We start from the raw sequence: 15,692 nt of genomic DNA on the forward strand, positions 1-15,692 counted from the left end.
GCTGTTTCATGATACTGACTGACATTTCTGAGCACCATACAATCTCCATCTTGAATATTAGAACAGAGAGTTATCTGTCAGATATGAGTAAAACAATCTCATTTCAAGGAAATATATTGAAGTCATGATCAGCTGTTCTTAACTACAGATGAAAAGTTTCAAAGTTCTGAAAAGCCATTTATAATATTCTGATGTATCCACACCAGAAAATGTCTTAAATATTAGATAACAATGGAGAGGGCTTAGCTACCAATACAGACCTCGATACTGATAACCAGTGTGAAAGAAAATAATTACTTGTCATCATTTTCCACCTACTACCTCAGAATTTTCGTAGAGACATCAGTAATGAAGAAATGAAATGTCTGTCTGTACATGACTCGCAGATCTACAAAGATTAATAAGATATGACATCCAGGGGCCAGTTTCACAAAACTCTCGCAAGCCAAAGATCTCGTAACTTTTCTCTTAGCTCTTGTACCTGGCATACTGTAACATAGGAGGTGCAAAGGCTACGAGAAAAGTTCCGAGACCTTAGGCTTATGAGAGTTTTGTGAAACGGGGCCCAGATCATGTTTTAACTTGAGAACACTGTCAACATTTTATTACAAGTCCCCTATTATAATGCTACATGCAGTTACTACATAGAATTACCTCTGGTAATATCTAATTCCACTTAAATTACCTCGAGTAATATTTAATTTCGGCTTAGCAGGAAACCTAGTCATCTATGTCTAATTGGTGGTCTTATATTTAGGAAATGTAGCTAACATTTGTTATAAACCAGATTTGAATGCTAGTGTCCATGACAGATTCCAGCTGTACCTGTTTAGATGTCTGGTTGAGTAGTCTGTGTGCATCTTTTATGTTGACACATTTGATTTCCAGGTAAACTTCTCGGTCACCTGTTCACTATTATAGAGATAGCCTGTAATGAGAGAGACCAGCATATTATCAGCCTCTCCACTGCCAGGGTGTTCCGGGTGTGGGATATACACACACTCACCTGTTTACAGGTAAATACTCTCACTTGTCTGCAGGTAAATCCTCTTAACTGCCTGTAGGTAAATATTCTGACATGTGTACAGGTAAATGCCATCACCTGTTTGCAAGCAAACATTTTCAGTTGTCTGAAGGTAAATTCTCTCACCAGTCTTTGGGCTTTATTGTGTTTTATTTATGAAAGAATTTTTTAATGTTGTTATTGGTCAAACATATTCTTCTCCTTAAGCTGCAGACACCATTAAATGCACTTCTGAATTAATGTTGACAGCTGTCTTACTCATTATGCACTGAAGATATTTTCCTGTGGTTTTCCAGAATTCACAGGTGTAAAACGTGAAGGTTATGTGATGCATTGTGTAAATATTTACCTGTGATTGTCAGGTATTTACAGACAATGAGGAAAGGCCAGGTGAAAAGAGGATATACTCCATGTTGTTTGACAATAAACACGAAAGGCTAATGACAGGTGAGCAATGTAGTATTATCAATCATAGTTGACAGCCACACCCAACAGCTATTCCAAACACCCAAATTCACACCCAACAGCCATACCCAAACACCCACACCCAACAGCTATCCCAAACACCCAAATTCACACCCAACAGCTATCCCAAACACCCTCACCCAACAGCTATCCCAAACACCCAAATTCACACCCAACAGTCATACCCAAACACCCACACCCAACAGCTATCTCAAACACCCACACCCAACAGCTATTCCAAATACCCAAATTCACATCCAACAGCTATCCCAAATACCCACACCCAACAGCTATCCCAAATACCCAAATTCACACCCATCAGCTATCACAAACACCCTCACCCAAAAGCTATCCCAAACACCCAAATTCACACCCAAAAGTCATACCCAAACACCCACACCCAACAGCTATCCCAAACACCTACACCCAACAGCTATCCCAAATACCCAAATTCACACCCAACAGCTATCCCAAACACCCAAATTCACATCCAACAGTCATACCCAAACACCCACACCCAACAGCTATCCCAAACACCCAAATTCACACCCAACAGCTATCCCAAACACCCTCACCGAACAGCTATCCCAACCACCCAAATTCACATCCAACAGTCATACCCAAACACCCACACCCAACAGCTATCCAAAACACCCACACCCTGCAGCTATCCCAAATACCCACACCCAACACCTATCCCAAACACCCACACCCAACAGCCATACCCAAACACCCACACCCAAAACCTATCCCAAACACCCACACCCAACAGCTATCCCAAATACCCACACCCAACAGCTATCACAAACACCCACACCCAACAGCCATACCCAAACACCCACACCCAACAGCTATCCCAAACAACCACATCCAACAGCCGTCCCAAACTCCCACGCACAACCACCTCCAAAACACCCACACCCAGAAGTTGTCCTTCCCTAATACCCCTACACACACACACACACGCACACACACAGAGAGAGAGTGAGAGAGAGAGAGAGAGAGAGAGAGAGCAGCAACAGCTTCTAGCATCAACACCCACATCTGAACCCAGCCCCATTATCAACACCCAACATCCACACTCCCAAACCAATCAGTTACAAAACCCCTCATCCACAAAAGCAGTTACAATATGCAGTCCACTCCGCTCTGGTGTGTACAAAAACCTATTTCTTTACATAAGGCCTGTCATAGATATTAAACAGACGATAACACATAATCAGATAACCACAGATAATAACGACAGCCTGTCAACTCACATCTGTATTCCCATCTGAAACAAACTAATGAGCATCAAGCAACACAGAAACAAAACCAACATCCGGTACCTAAAGAGTACTCTGACCTGCTTAAGAAGTGGTATGAAAAATATCTATGTCACTTGTTCACTCCTTACGAAAATGAAAGATTCCATTGTTCTTTACCTTATTCACATAAAATTATGACATCACGTTGTCCAGGACCCATTTCACAAATCTCTTGTAAGCCTAAGATCTCGTAGCATTCGTACCTCCTAGACTTACATACTATACTGTAACATAGGGGTTACAGATCTTGCAACTACTCTCGTATCATTTGTACCTGTATATTACAAGAAAAGTTATGATAATTTAGATTTATAAAAGCTTTGTGAAATGGCCCTGGGCTTAATTGACAAGTCAGTGAGTTCAACAGATGATCAAACCTAATAGCCATACTGCCCATGTTATCACAGTTATTGTAAATTTACATTGTCATCGGTAACATGGTTTTTCTGACACCTTCATATAATTATTTTGTTAAACATTGGAAGTTAGTCTTTACAAAGATTAACAAAGACTAAAATTAGCACCACTTCGGGTTTAACTATCGATCAGAAATAAAAATCATGATCTCAGATTGAAATGAGTCTGTTTATTAATCATCTTAATCATCTACAGTAAACAGAAATCAGGATTTCATGTTTGACAAATTTTTACCAATCTTTCAGGGTCCAGTGTCCTTGATGCTTGGCCTCTGACCCGGTCAGTGCAGGACACTATGCAGGTGCCCCACACACATGACCGGCCACTCAGTCAGGTGGGTAGACAGTAGACTTATACAGCTATATAAGGCATGCACTGACAACCACCCATTCACCCACCCCAAAACAGTGACACAGTCTAAGGTCCCATTAATCTTGTAAGGTTTTATGAAGAAATTTGTCTTTGCTACTTAAAAGTGTTTGGGGTAAGGGGTCAAAGAAGCAGTTCCTGGATCATGCATTGGTTAATTATTACACAGTCTAAGTTCTAACATCTTGTATTTTTCCTTGTTTCCTTCAAATGTAAAAAGATTTCTTCAAAGAGAGTTTGAAACATTTTCCTTCTGTAAATACTTGTTAATTTACCCGTTGTGTGATTAGTTTGCATTGTTATTGCTCTAGGATATTTATGTGTTGCACATATCCACACAACTAGCACATGCTCAAGGCGCTTAGGTATTTGTTCACATGATGTTAGGATGAAATTGTGACTGCTTATGTGCATATGACTGTACAAACTTATCTCAGTAGCAACATGATGTTTGTGTCATTATTATTGTGTATAGTATGTTCAATTTTATGTAAGAATAGACAAGTAATTGGGATATGACAAGAATAGACAGGTAAATAGTTTGCACTGTGATCTGAGTGTGGTAGCCTAGTGGTTATAGTGTCTGTCCATCAAGCTGCAACCCAGGTCCGATGTGTTACATTAAGTTTTGGTGTCATTAGGCCATGATATCATTAGAATATTGCTAAAAGTGGCATAAAACAAAACTCGCACAGTCACTTACTCAATAGGAGAATCACATTTTTTTCAAAAGGAAGTCCAAAGACATACACATTTCTTTATGCACAGATAGCACATATTTAGCATATAGACAGTGACATTTCAGTGATAATGACATATATTGCTATGACATCATGCAAAAATATCATGATGTCATTATTCGAGCAACTCGAAAGCGCTGCTCTTTTACTCTCTAGCTGTGAGCACTATATGTGGCATATTCTGAAAGGGAAATTATTGTATTTCCTTTTAAAAAACATCTTGAAACTTAGTCTTTGAACTAGGTTTCAAACCAAGAGTAACAAATGCCTTATTTTATGCTAAAATACTTCAGCTAAGGTGTTGAGTAATCCAGTCAGTTGCTAAGACATATATATACAACTGTATTACATGCCTCTTGATGCAGAATTTTTTTCGAAATAAAAATTGAATGGGTTGTGTTTAACATGTTGACTGCCTCTACAAGTACTATATGCGTAGTATCAGTTCTGGTCGAAATTGACCCTTCGAGTTCTCTCGTAGCTATGCAAGTGTTATTTTAAAACAAGTTTCACATGTTGGCAAACAGGCACAAGGAGCAATCGTCTCCTGGTGGTAGTAAAAACTGCCACCCTTTTAACATGCTCTGTTGTTATTTGGCTGTTGCAGATATTATACAACTCCGAGTTGCATCAAGCAGTGTCAGTGTGCACCGAGTCTTTCATCAAGGTTGGTGATGGCGGACAGATAACGAGCAGGAACACATTTTTCTTTCAGTTTTTGTCTGCAAGTGAATGGGTGCATGTAATTGTGTATGTGTTACTTGATTGGTTTAAAAGACATTCTTGAATACATTCCATATATTTCAGATATTTCACTGTGTTTGAATACTATTCTTCAGTCTTTTTTATCAGTTGATATGAATGTAATAACCAGTATATTACGTTTGTGTAATATATATCAGAAGAAATGGTAGACATTTTGCAAGGTTCTGTGAATCTTATGTCATGGAAGAAGGGATGAAATAAATAGACACTAATACCCTTAATACCTCTAAAATGTCATAATAGCGTTTGATTTTGTGAAAAAGGATGACATTTTTAGCATCCCAGCAGTACTACATCCAGGATGCATCATTGTGGGATTCCCCTATTGAAGCACATCTCCTGCAAACAGTGAAAACTGATGTCACAATATGATCGCTTTATGGTCAACTAATTGTGTGATGTATGTTGTAGGTGTGGGAGATGGAGACGGGCAAGCTAGTCTACTCTATTCCAGAGGCTCATGGCCCTGGGGTGGAGATTACAGCACTAACGCTGGACCAGTCTGGGTACAGGCTAGTCACTGGGGGATATGATGGTATGTTGCCACTGAGTACATTGTAGGCATATGACAAGACAGATGATACTCTTATCTTAATGGTTTTAGCGTCACTGGTTCTGTGGAGAAGGTTTTTTTGGCATCTGATCAGTTACATGTTATGAATCCTTTCATAGGACTCTGTGGCCACTACTTTGGTGTATGGAACTGAGCACATTCATGTCAGGCTTGGGAAAATGGGATTTTATTAATAAGTGTTGTACATTAGGGGACAATATGGACAAGTGAACTGAGGCAACAGAGACATCTCACACATATCAACCTTTCAATATCAGCATGCAGACAGGGTTACCCTCTTGGGTTGTTGAATATGTTTCCCAAACCTAGGATATGAAAGGCGGTTACATACAGTCAAATTTGTTAAGTTGAGACAGGATTGCAGAAAGAAAGGCCTGGATAGGGACGGGATAAATCATGACCTGTGGGCATTACGAAGAAGTAAGGATGTTTTCCTGAGGGAAATGCCCAAGGGCTGTAGGGCATTTCTCGAGGGAAAACATCCTTACTTATTCGTAATGCCCATGAGTCATGCTTTATCCTAGTTATAAACTGACTGAAATATACTTCAGATATAATTTCAATATTTGGTACTCACTGATGAAAATCAACTGGGATGAGACGGGCAGCTGATGCCGCGCCTTGCATGCACAACGCATGTGCTACCTATGCCTTGCACATGCAGAGGAACACATGGTTCATACCGAGAAACAAATCTCAAAATCTCATTCTTCACAGCATAGCCAAGTGGATAAAACCTCCAAGCTAGTAAACGAGCGGAGGTGGGTTTGAAACTGGGTGTTGGCATTATACATGTTGGAAATTGTCAATAATGTCATATTTACAATCATATTCAGAGATGTCAAGACAAATTCATATCAATCTTCAAAACAAGTAATAATTCAAAGTTAGGGGGCAGATGTAATATCCCGTGGCAGAGGGACGATATTAAAGTAACGTCCCCTCACTGACAGGCATTGGGATATGACAAGAATTACTGCCTCATGAGAACAATAGAGTGATGTCACTGGAGGTTCAGATAAAGTTATTGGGTCCCTGTTTTAGTTAACAGAACATTCCTTGGCCCTTGGAGTTGTTTTTGTTGCCAAACTGATGATTTGTTCAGAAAGAACATTCTGTCCTTCAAACAGTGACAGGTAGTGGTGAATGTGAACATCTTTTGAAGTGATTCCATGAACTACTGAACCTACGGATGTTCAACATGTATTGTTGTTGTAATACACTTCCTGGCTATGGAGTAAGGAGATATTGGTGTAGAAGGCATATACACTCAAACTGCAACGGTAGCTTGATGAAGACACAAACTGGATGAGCAAATATTTTTGGTTCAGTTCCAAACTAGATAAGGAGACAGAATATTGGTTCAGACTGAGTGAGGATTGAGTGAGTGAATATGCTTTAATGCTGCTTTCAACAATGAACGGGAATCGGACCTGGGCCATTAGCATGACGAGCCAACGCATTAACCACTAGGCTACCCCACTGCCCCATATTGGTTTAAAACATTGACTTGCTTCTTATGAGAGTCAACAGAATGTGTATTTATTAGTTCATGTTCTGATTTCCTAATGAAACCAGATTTTGATATTCAATAACATTTAGATGCATGTCCACCACTGGACACAATACATGAAGGGTTCTTGGTCTCTACAGGGTCAATCAAAATCTGGGACTTCGGCGCTGGTCAGGAGATCAAGTCAAAGTCAGGACGAGGTACCGATGAAGACTTCAGCATCATAGGGTTGATATACAAGAAGTACAGGGATGACTATATCATCATTGCTGCTGGCTGGAACAACAAGATAAGGCTGCTGCTGGTGGGTGCTTGAAACCTGTGTGGGTGCTGTTAGCTGTTTGTAGATGTTGTTAGCTGTTTGTGGGTGCTGATTGGTGCTTGTAGCCACTTTGGTGTTGCTTGCATTATGTACCCCAGGGTAGAAAGAAGATGAATGCTAATGCTCAAAATGCCATTCTGGTTTGACTCGTAAGTCATCCAGGCCTGATATCTCTTTTGTCTGAAACTCATACAATATTTTAAGTCTCTCTCCACTTCATTCTCTGAGGAACTCTGTACCTCATTCATTCTTTCAATTACCCCCCTTTTTTCATAAATATAGCACCTCATTTAGTTATCCCCTCACTTCTCCCTAACCTGTACTACAGGGTATTTACCCACTGATATTTACTAACGTTCAATCACTAATTCATCATTTCAGAAACAAGTAAACTTGCATAACTCAACCATTCACCATCCACATCACATACGTATTCAGCAACACCCTCCTTCCACTCCTTCACTCATTCCTTCACTCACTCCTTCACTCAGTCTGTTACTTCCGCCAGGATGCTGGGGACAACAACGACCTGTCTGTGACACGAGAGTTTAGCGACATCTACTATATGACTCGAGAGGTCAGCATTTGCTCGACTTCCTCCACCGACCCCTTCCGGTCCCCTCCACTGCCTGCTATAGGGGAAGGGTCTGGCATCACCAACGTCTTCAAGAAGGTAAGGATTATTTATCAGTCATATTCTTTTAGGTGTCATGTACTCTATAGTGCTGAACATGCTACTCAGAGTTATGTCCCTTGTCTGCCAGGATCTACTGTTTTTGAGTTTGAATCCCATACTGTATCTCATGATACAGTGTGACATTGCCATACCTAAACATGCAAGTGAATGGTTGTACACATATACACCATCCTCAGCATTTTACGTCAATTTCCTAAGGAACAAAGTGTTGAAAGGCAGCATTAAAAACAATTTCATATCTTTATTCTCTGAGCTCACTGCCATAGCAGGTCACATCAGCCAACTGCTTCAAGTCTTCTAAAGTCTTATACATATAAGCCACTCATTCAAACCAATATATTTGTTTTTGGCCAGGTTAAAATGAACTTGAAATGACCATCAACAATAAGTCAGACTTACACTCAGTCGTGGAATGATTAGCTTTATATTCGTTAAACTCTGTAATATAAACAGAGGATATGTATGATTGCAGGTCTGTTTATGATAAACTTTGTTGTAATGTCTTCACAGACTTAATTACTTTCAAATGATCATTAAGTCCAATAGTCTGGTGTCATCTATGTGACCCGTTTGTCTGTTATGGCTTTGGATGCCAAGTTTTTGAAGACCTTCTCCATGTGTGGTTACATGGACAAGGGTGCTAGCTGTCATGTGACATATTTCAGAATAGCAGGAAACTTCATCCACTCCCTCACTCACTCGTTGCAGGATTATGTGTTGATGTCAAATGAGGTAACGTGCATGGCATTGATGGCTGATGGGACGAACTCAGGCACTACACTCATCGCCACGGGGATGAGCAATGGGAATGTCATCCTCTGGGATGTGGAGAAGGCTGTGGTAGCAAAAATGTGAGTGTACCAGTGTGAAGATGATTGGTTAGTACACTGGTCGTAGTGGTGGTGGTGATAACATTGACAACAATGATGGTGATGATGATGATGATGATGATGATGATGATGATGATGATGATGATGATGATGATGAAACCATTCTGTAAATGTACCAGTATATTGATAATAATGACTGACCATTTAATATATGAAAAAATATGAACACATTATTTTTCTGTAGGTTTGAATTACCTCCTCCTGAATCGATGAGTGCTCACAGTCGTCACCGATTAAAACAGAGTGGAGAACGACGGGTGAATGACATAAAGATCCTTGTCCACAAAGTCCGCAAGCTGGACCCAAATTACATCAAGTATGTTATGATATTACAAGTTTCAATTATTTTCATGACATAATTTTATTAAACTTTGTCATTGAGAAAAGAAGGGTAGGAGATACATGCCTGCAGAAGATTTCCACCTTGTACAACTGTAGAAAGAAGACCAATGTAGAGAGTCACGTAAATGAAACATCATCATTAATATTCCTGTCACTGGACAGTGTAATAATGTATAATGTGGAACAGAATATTAGCTCAGTCTCATGAAAAATGTGGCAAGTGATAATGTATCATAAATTATTGTATTAGGCCGGACGGAATGAATTGCTTATTTCACAGACTATTATCCCCCGAAATCCCCAAGACTGTGACAGAAGAGTTAGAATAGTGACAAAATATGTAACTATGCTGAAGTTATTACTGTGGTTTGTTATCTTGTAGAATGGCTGTACTATTTGCTTCAATTCCGTGAAATTAGAATCTGACACCTTAGTTTTGATTTCTGATAACCATTATCACTATTTTGATCTGATCTTTATAAATTACTTCTGCACAACCAGAATGAACCAACCAAGCACTTTGGAGTGATGAAACAAAGTGAAACATGATTGGTTGACACCGGGCTAATTATCCAATCAGAAATGTAGACATTTCCAAGTTCATGAGCATTTTCACACAAAAAAACCCGACCTGCAGAGTTAAATGAAATCTTGTGTTTTTGCTTGTATGTAGAATCAAATAGAAAATGATCAAATCGAAGTTCCAATATTGAAAATAATATTGAATCAAGGTCTGGGTGAAGTGTTGCAGCCCTATTATGTAGAATACACTCAAACACTGTCAGGGTCTGTTAGAGAGGGAAAACTGCTGACCTTCTGGTCCAGCTGATGTCAGTGTTGAAATATAACAGACAAATCAAATCTAGGTACCAAATCTATTTTTAATTATCACAAAAAATGACACGTTCACAATTATTTGGACTGGTCTCTCCTGAAAAACAGAAACAAGTATTATGTTTCACAAAATTAAATCAGTATTTTTACAAAGGTTTGAAACTTCAAAATCTTTATTATGGAAGAACAAGCCAATCTGACTACCTGGTATTTATTGATAACTTGAAATAGAGAAGACAAGTGGAGTAAGATATTTAATAAACCTAAAAATGTACACCATTTAAACCCTGATGCTTCATGAAGCTGAGTGTTTTTGATTTGACTAAATATAACGTTAGGTTGTGTTCCACAGAGGTCTGACAGTAAGGCATCATGGTCAGGATGCTGAAGAGGATGCAAGTTTCTCTGGCGGCAGTCTACAGCCTTCTCATGCCTCCATCTACCCCGACTCCAAAAACATCAATGTAAGTTTTCAGATGCATTGCAATGCATTCCAAATGATAGCATAGCATGTGTTGTGATTTCTTGTAGACCAGACCAGTTTTATTTCATGTTATGCAGTTTTTTGGCCTGAGAAAACTAAAAATAAAGCCACCAAAGTAATATTCCTTCTAAATACTACAAGCAGTGTTACTTTTGGCATTTCATGAAGTTAATATAGGCAAAATCCACTCTGGAAAACATTGGCTGAAAGTTTGGCTGAAAAAAGATTAAAATTATATTTTTTGAGCGGGAAATTTAATTTATAATTTTTGTCTTATACTGTTCAGTAAAACAAGTAATAAAATCGGTCTTGTCTTATGGTACACTGCACAACCTAACCATATGTTGCTTCATGTTTGAAGTATTGCAGTAAGGCTGCTCCAAATAATTGGGGGATAGTGTTACATGACAGCATATTGTGATTGATTACGAAATATATGTGAAGAATCTGATGAGATAATACTATCCAAACAAGCATAGATAAAGCAGAAATGCCATTTGAAGCCAACTGATTACAACCTACTGTTGGTTGCTCAGCCACATATTTACTGACCACCATTATACTGGTAAAATACCACTAACTGCAGCATCATAAAACACAAATAAATTATCAAAATCCCTCCTGAAGAATGTTTGTGTATTTGCCAGGTGATTTGTCAGGAACTGGGCATGTAAAATTATTGTAACAAAATTACCAGTTCTATTTTGACCTGTTTTGTAGTTATGAATACACAATGCCATTTGGAAATGGCAGTTAGGTGCCTGGCTCTGAGGGTGTGGGTTTAAATCCCAGAGGGGACTTAACCCAACAATAGTAGAAGAATCTGTACTTTATTGAGAAGGTGTAATCCCAAATATAACATGTGTTACAATTTTGAAATTAGGTTTTCTAAGTTTGCTTGTAATCCTTGTTAAATATTTTGTAGCTCATAGCAATAAATTCATGTTATTATAGTCAGTCATGCTTGGTCTGGGAGCCATTGATTCCTTCATTATTTCAGGTACCCACTCATTAGCTCAGTACTGTATTCTTATGTGTTATTTGCTGAGTATCCCTCATTGAACATTAACCTGTTATGTACAATTTTGAAAAACAGACTGTTGAAGAGAAGCTTGGGAGTGATCTGGGGCATGGGTCCACGTCAGATAGACAGAAGGACAATAAAGAAATGGAGGAAGAAGGACAAGAGAAACAGGATGAACAACCTGAATGTGAGTCAAAAAGTGTGGGTTTTTAGTAGACAGAAGTTCAAGATTTAAATAGATTTTGGTATACAAGCACAATACTCAAGCCTATCAAACAGCCTGAATGTAGGTTGGTGAATGTGGAGTATTTTGTACTCTGAAGTGGTAGATTCAGAATAATCTTTGCTAGTTTGATATTTTACAGTACTGATACTCATTATATGTCTCAGAATGGTCATTGTGATATGAAATAATAAGATACTAAGCTGCAGCACTGTATGTGAAAGCCTATCTCTTTGGCATGGGACACAGCCAAACATTTAAAGTACGAGTACCTGTTACGCAAATTCTTGAATCCAAAACTGTGCCAAAGTAATACCAATGAACTTTCTTCGTAACAGCAATAAACAAAACGGTCTAAACAATACTTCTCAAATGATAGGGATACTGTGACATCTAAGTTAGGAGACATCAATGAGTGAAGGTGGTTTTATGCCAATTTTACCATCATTTAAGCAATATCACAGCTTAACACAAGATAGAGGCTTCATTGTAACCATGTGGGTAATCAAACCTAGATCTTTTGGGTGATAATTTGATATTTCATTAACAAGGCTATCCTCTGGGGCACAACAATGCATACAATTGTTTTATTTTTATCTATTTTAAAATACAATTTTGCATACATGCATCCTCATCCTATTTGTACAAAAACCTGTTATTAATAAGACTTATCTCTCAGCAGAACACTCAGAATATCCCTTTCAGATATTGACTAGTATATTTGTGAATGGTGAGTGAGTGAGTTTAGTTTTACACCCCACTCAGCAATATTCCAGCTATATGGCAGCGGTTTGTAAATAATCGAGTCTGGACCAGACAGTCCAGTGATCAACAGCATAAGCATCAATCTGCGCAACTGGTAACAGATGACATGTGTCAACCAAGTCAGCGAGTCTGACCACCCTCTCCTGTTAGTCGCCTCTTACGACAAGCATAGTCGCCTTTTATGGCAATGAATAATGTACATTTGTGAATAGTGTAAAACATCCAATGTGACCTGGAATATTGCCGACTACAACATAAAACAACATTCACTCATTGTAGTTCCTAATGAGAAGAATGAGGAGAAGTTGAAGGAGAAGAAGAAGAAGAAAGTTCGGCATGCAGATGAGGAGAAGAAGAAATCCTTGATTGACCCAGATGCCACCCTAATAGTTGAGACTTTCGACCCTATCATCGTCACTGTGCATCAAGACTCCCACATCAGGTTTTGGAATATGGAGGTAAGTTTTGCTCAGGCAATAATTATTACAAACAAGAATATATTCACCTGATCACCACAGAAAACAGCTAAACACTGAGACATAAATAGTAGCCTAACTTGTGTAACTGTACTTGACCGTTTCATTTGCATATACAATTATGCCAGGTTGTTACCAGGTGATATGTGCAGAGTTCAAGAAAATTGACATAGTGTATGAAATTATATTGTTTGTTTCCATTTAAAATTCACAAAATAACATTTTTGTTCAAGTGTAACCTTGATGTACTGTGATTGTTGAGCAGTGTCCAATGCAGCAACTGCTTGTGTATTCAGGGGGAGATTATGCGAGAGATCACGCCAATGACACGACGCCAGGGAACTCCTGTCACTGCCATCTGTTGTGATGAGGATGTAGACTGCCTTGTCACTGGAGATCAGAGTAAGATGTGTGGCATGGATGAGTTGAAGCTTGGATGAGTGGGAGCCTGGGTGAGTGGGTACATTGGTGAGTGGGAGCTTGAATGAATGGGTACATGGGTGAGTGGGAGCTTGGATGAGTGGGTACATGGGTGAGTGGGAGCTTGGATGAGTGGGTACATGGGTGAGTGGGAGCTTGGGTGAGTGGATACATTGGTGAGAGGGAGTTTGGATGAATGGGTACATGGGTGAGTGGGTACTTGGATGAGTGGGTACATTGGTGAGTCGGAGCTTGGATGAGTGGGTATATGGGTGAGTGGGTACTTGGGTGAGTGGGTACATTGGTGAGTGGGAGCTTGGGTGAGTTTGAGCTTGGATGAATGGGTACTTTGGTGAGTTTGAGCTTTGGTGAGTTTGAGCTTGGATGAATGGGTACTTTGGTGAGTGGGAGCTTTGGTGAGTGAGTACATTGATGAGTTGGTGCTTGGGTGAGCGGGTACATTGGTGAGTGGGAGCTTGGATGAATAGGTACATGGATGAGTTGGAGCTTGGATGAATGGGTACATGAGTGAGTGGGTACATTGATGTGGGAGCTTGGATGAATGGGCACATGGGTGTGTGGGTACATTGATGTGGGAGCTTGGATGAATGGGCACATGGGTGTGTGGGAGCTTGTGTGAGTGGGAGCTTGGATGAATGGGTCAATGGGTGAGTGAGTACTTGTTTGAGTGGGAGCTTTGTTGAGTGAGTACATGGATGAGTGGGTATATTGGTGAGTGGGAGCTTGGATGATTGGGTACATGGATGAGTGGGAGCTTGGGTGAGTGGGAGCTTGGGTGAGAGGGTACATTGGTGAGTTTGTTGGGTGGGATAGGTAAGTGGGTGGAGAGTTAGTGTATTTGGGATGAATGAGTAGGTACATGAGTGAGCATTGGGTGGATGGGCGATTGTTTACATGGGTTGATGGGAGGGGTGAAAGAGTATTAACGTGGGTTTGTGCAGTGGAGGGGAGTTGTGAATAAGTGTTTTCATGGGTGAGTTGGGTGAATGGATGGGTTAGGGTTTGGAGGAAGGTTGGGATGGGTAGGGGAGGAGCTTCGGTGAGTGTGGTAGCCACACAGAGGAGATGTTGATCTGTTTCATAGTGATGTTGATCTTTATAATGATCATAACTGATCTGCAGGAGTACTCAAGTCTTCTTAGCTGTGTTTACTCACTCATCATAAAAACCAACAGGCAAATGAAACATCAAATAAACCACCATTGTCAAAAAGAAAAGTGACAACAATCATGTACAACTCTGCCACTTGTTATTGAAATTCACTTTCTTTTTTCACAATGATGATTTGTCGTTTTATAATATCAGTTTGACTTTGTTACATTTCTTTCACCCCTTAGTTTATGTTCAGGTATAGAGAGTATTCAGATATAAAATGTGAAGAATAAATGTGAAGAAGGGCAGGTAAGAATGTTGATTGGTGGTTGCAGAGGGATACATTACGATGTGGGACGTAAAGGGATTCCTGGAAGATGTCGAGTCTGAGGAACCAGTAAGTAAAATTACTTGCCACTTTCAACTTCCAGTGATGTGATGACATATCATCTTGATGAGGGAGTAAAGCCTGCAGACATACAAGTTGCAGATGCACAGATTTTAGATATACACCATCCTCAGTCCTGACACACCCTGAAATATAATCAGAGCAAATCCAAGATTCAAACCTAATGTCACATATTCCAAATGATAATGAAAGTTGCAATTCTGTCCAATGAAAAGGTCAAGGCCACATGTTCATTTCAGCCATGACAGATCAACAGAAAAAAGAATCAGTCAATTTTTTTTAACATATTGATAAAAATTGTAAAGCCTCTTAGTAACATTTTGCTATTGATTGGGAAATGTTGTATCCCTCAGTTTTGTCCATCCCCTATCGGATGCAACTATTTACTTACCTATTGCCCAGGAACTTTATTTAATTCTTGGGTAGGTTCTCCCATCATGCCAGTTGATAGCCAAATTGTCAAAAAAACGTTGGATGAGTCTACCAGTGGTGACAGTGATAGAAGTCACCAAAACAAGA

General features: G+C 39.5%; 1 protein-coding gene across 2 annotated transcripts in view; it reads left to right on the forward strand.

The window, feature by feature from the left end:
* The window catches only part of LOC137295028 (WD repeat-containing protein 64-like), a 53,916-nt gene that overhangs the window by 22,485 nt on the left and 15,739 nt on the right, over nucleotides 1-15,692 (forward strand). For both annotated transcript variants that reach the window (XM_067826286.1, XM_067826287.1), the window contains exons 11-24: nucleotides 889-1,016; nucleotides 1,387-1,471; nucleotides 3,459-3,547; nucleotides 4,930-4,989; nucleotides 5,499-5,622; nucleotides 7,315-7,478; nucleotides 8,005-8,169; nucleotides 8,902-9,044; nucleotides 9,268-9,399; nucleotides 10,612-10,723; nucleotides 11,840-11,954; nucleotides 13,035-13,213; nucleotides 13,528-13,633; nucleotides 15,100-15,161. In XM_067826286.1, the coding sequence (XP_067682387.1) occupies nucleotides 889-1,016; nucleotides 1,387-1,471; nucleotides 3,459-3,547; nucleotides 4,930-4,989; nucleotides 5,499-5,622; nucleotides 7,315-7,478; nucleotides 8,005-8,169; nucleotides 8,902-9,044; nucleotides 9,268-9,399; nucleotides 10,612-10,723; nucleotides 11,840-11,954; nucleotides 13,035-13,213; nucleotides 13,528-13,633; nucleotides 15,100-15,161 (1,664 nt within the window). The remainder of the gene's footprint in view (nucleotides 1-888; nucleotides 1,017-1,386; nucleotides 1,472-3,458; nucleotides 3,548-4,929; nucleotides 4,990-5,498; nucleotides 5,623-7,314; nucleotides 7,479-8,004; nucleotides 8,170-8,901; nucleotides 9,045-9,267; nucleotides 9,400-10,611; nucleotides 10,724-11,839; nucleotides 11,955-13,034; nucleotides 13,214-13,527; nucleotides 13,634-15,099; nucleotides 15,162-15,692) is intronic.

The sequence above is a fragment of the Haliotis asinina genome, chromosome 8 (assembly GCF_037392515.1).
Source record: "Haliotis asinina isolate JCU_RB_2024 chromosome 8, JCU_Hal_asi_v2, whole genome shotgun sequence".
Taxonomy (NCBI): Eukaryota; Metazoa; Mollusca; class Gastropoda; order Lepetellida; family Haliotidae; genus Haliotis; species Haliotis asinina.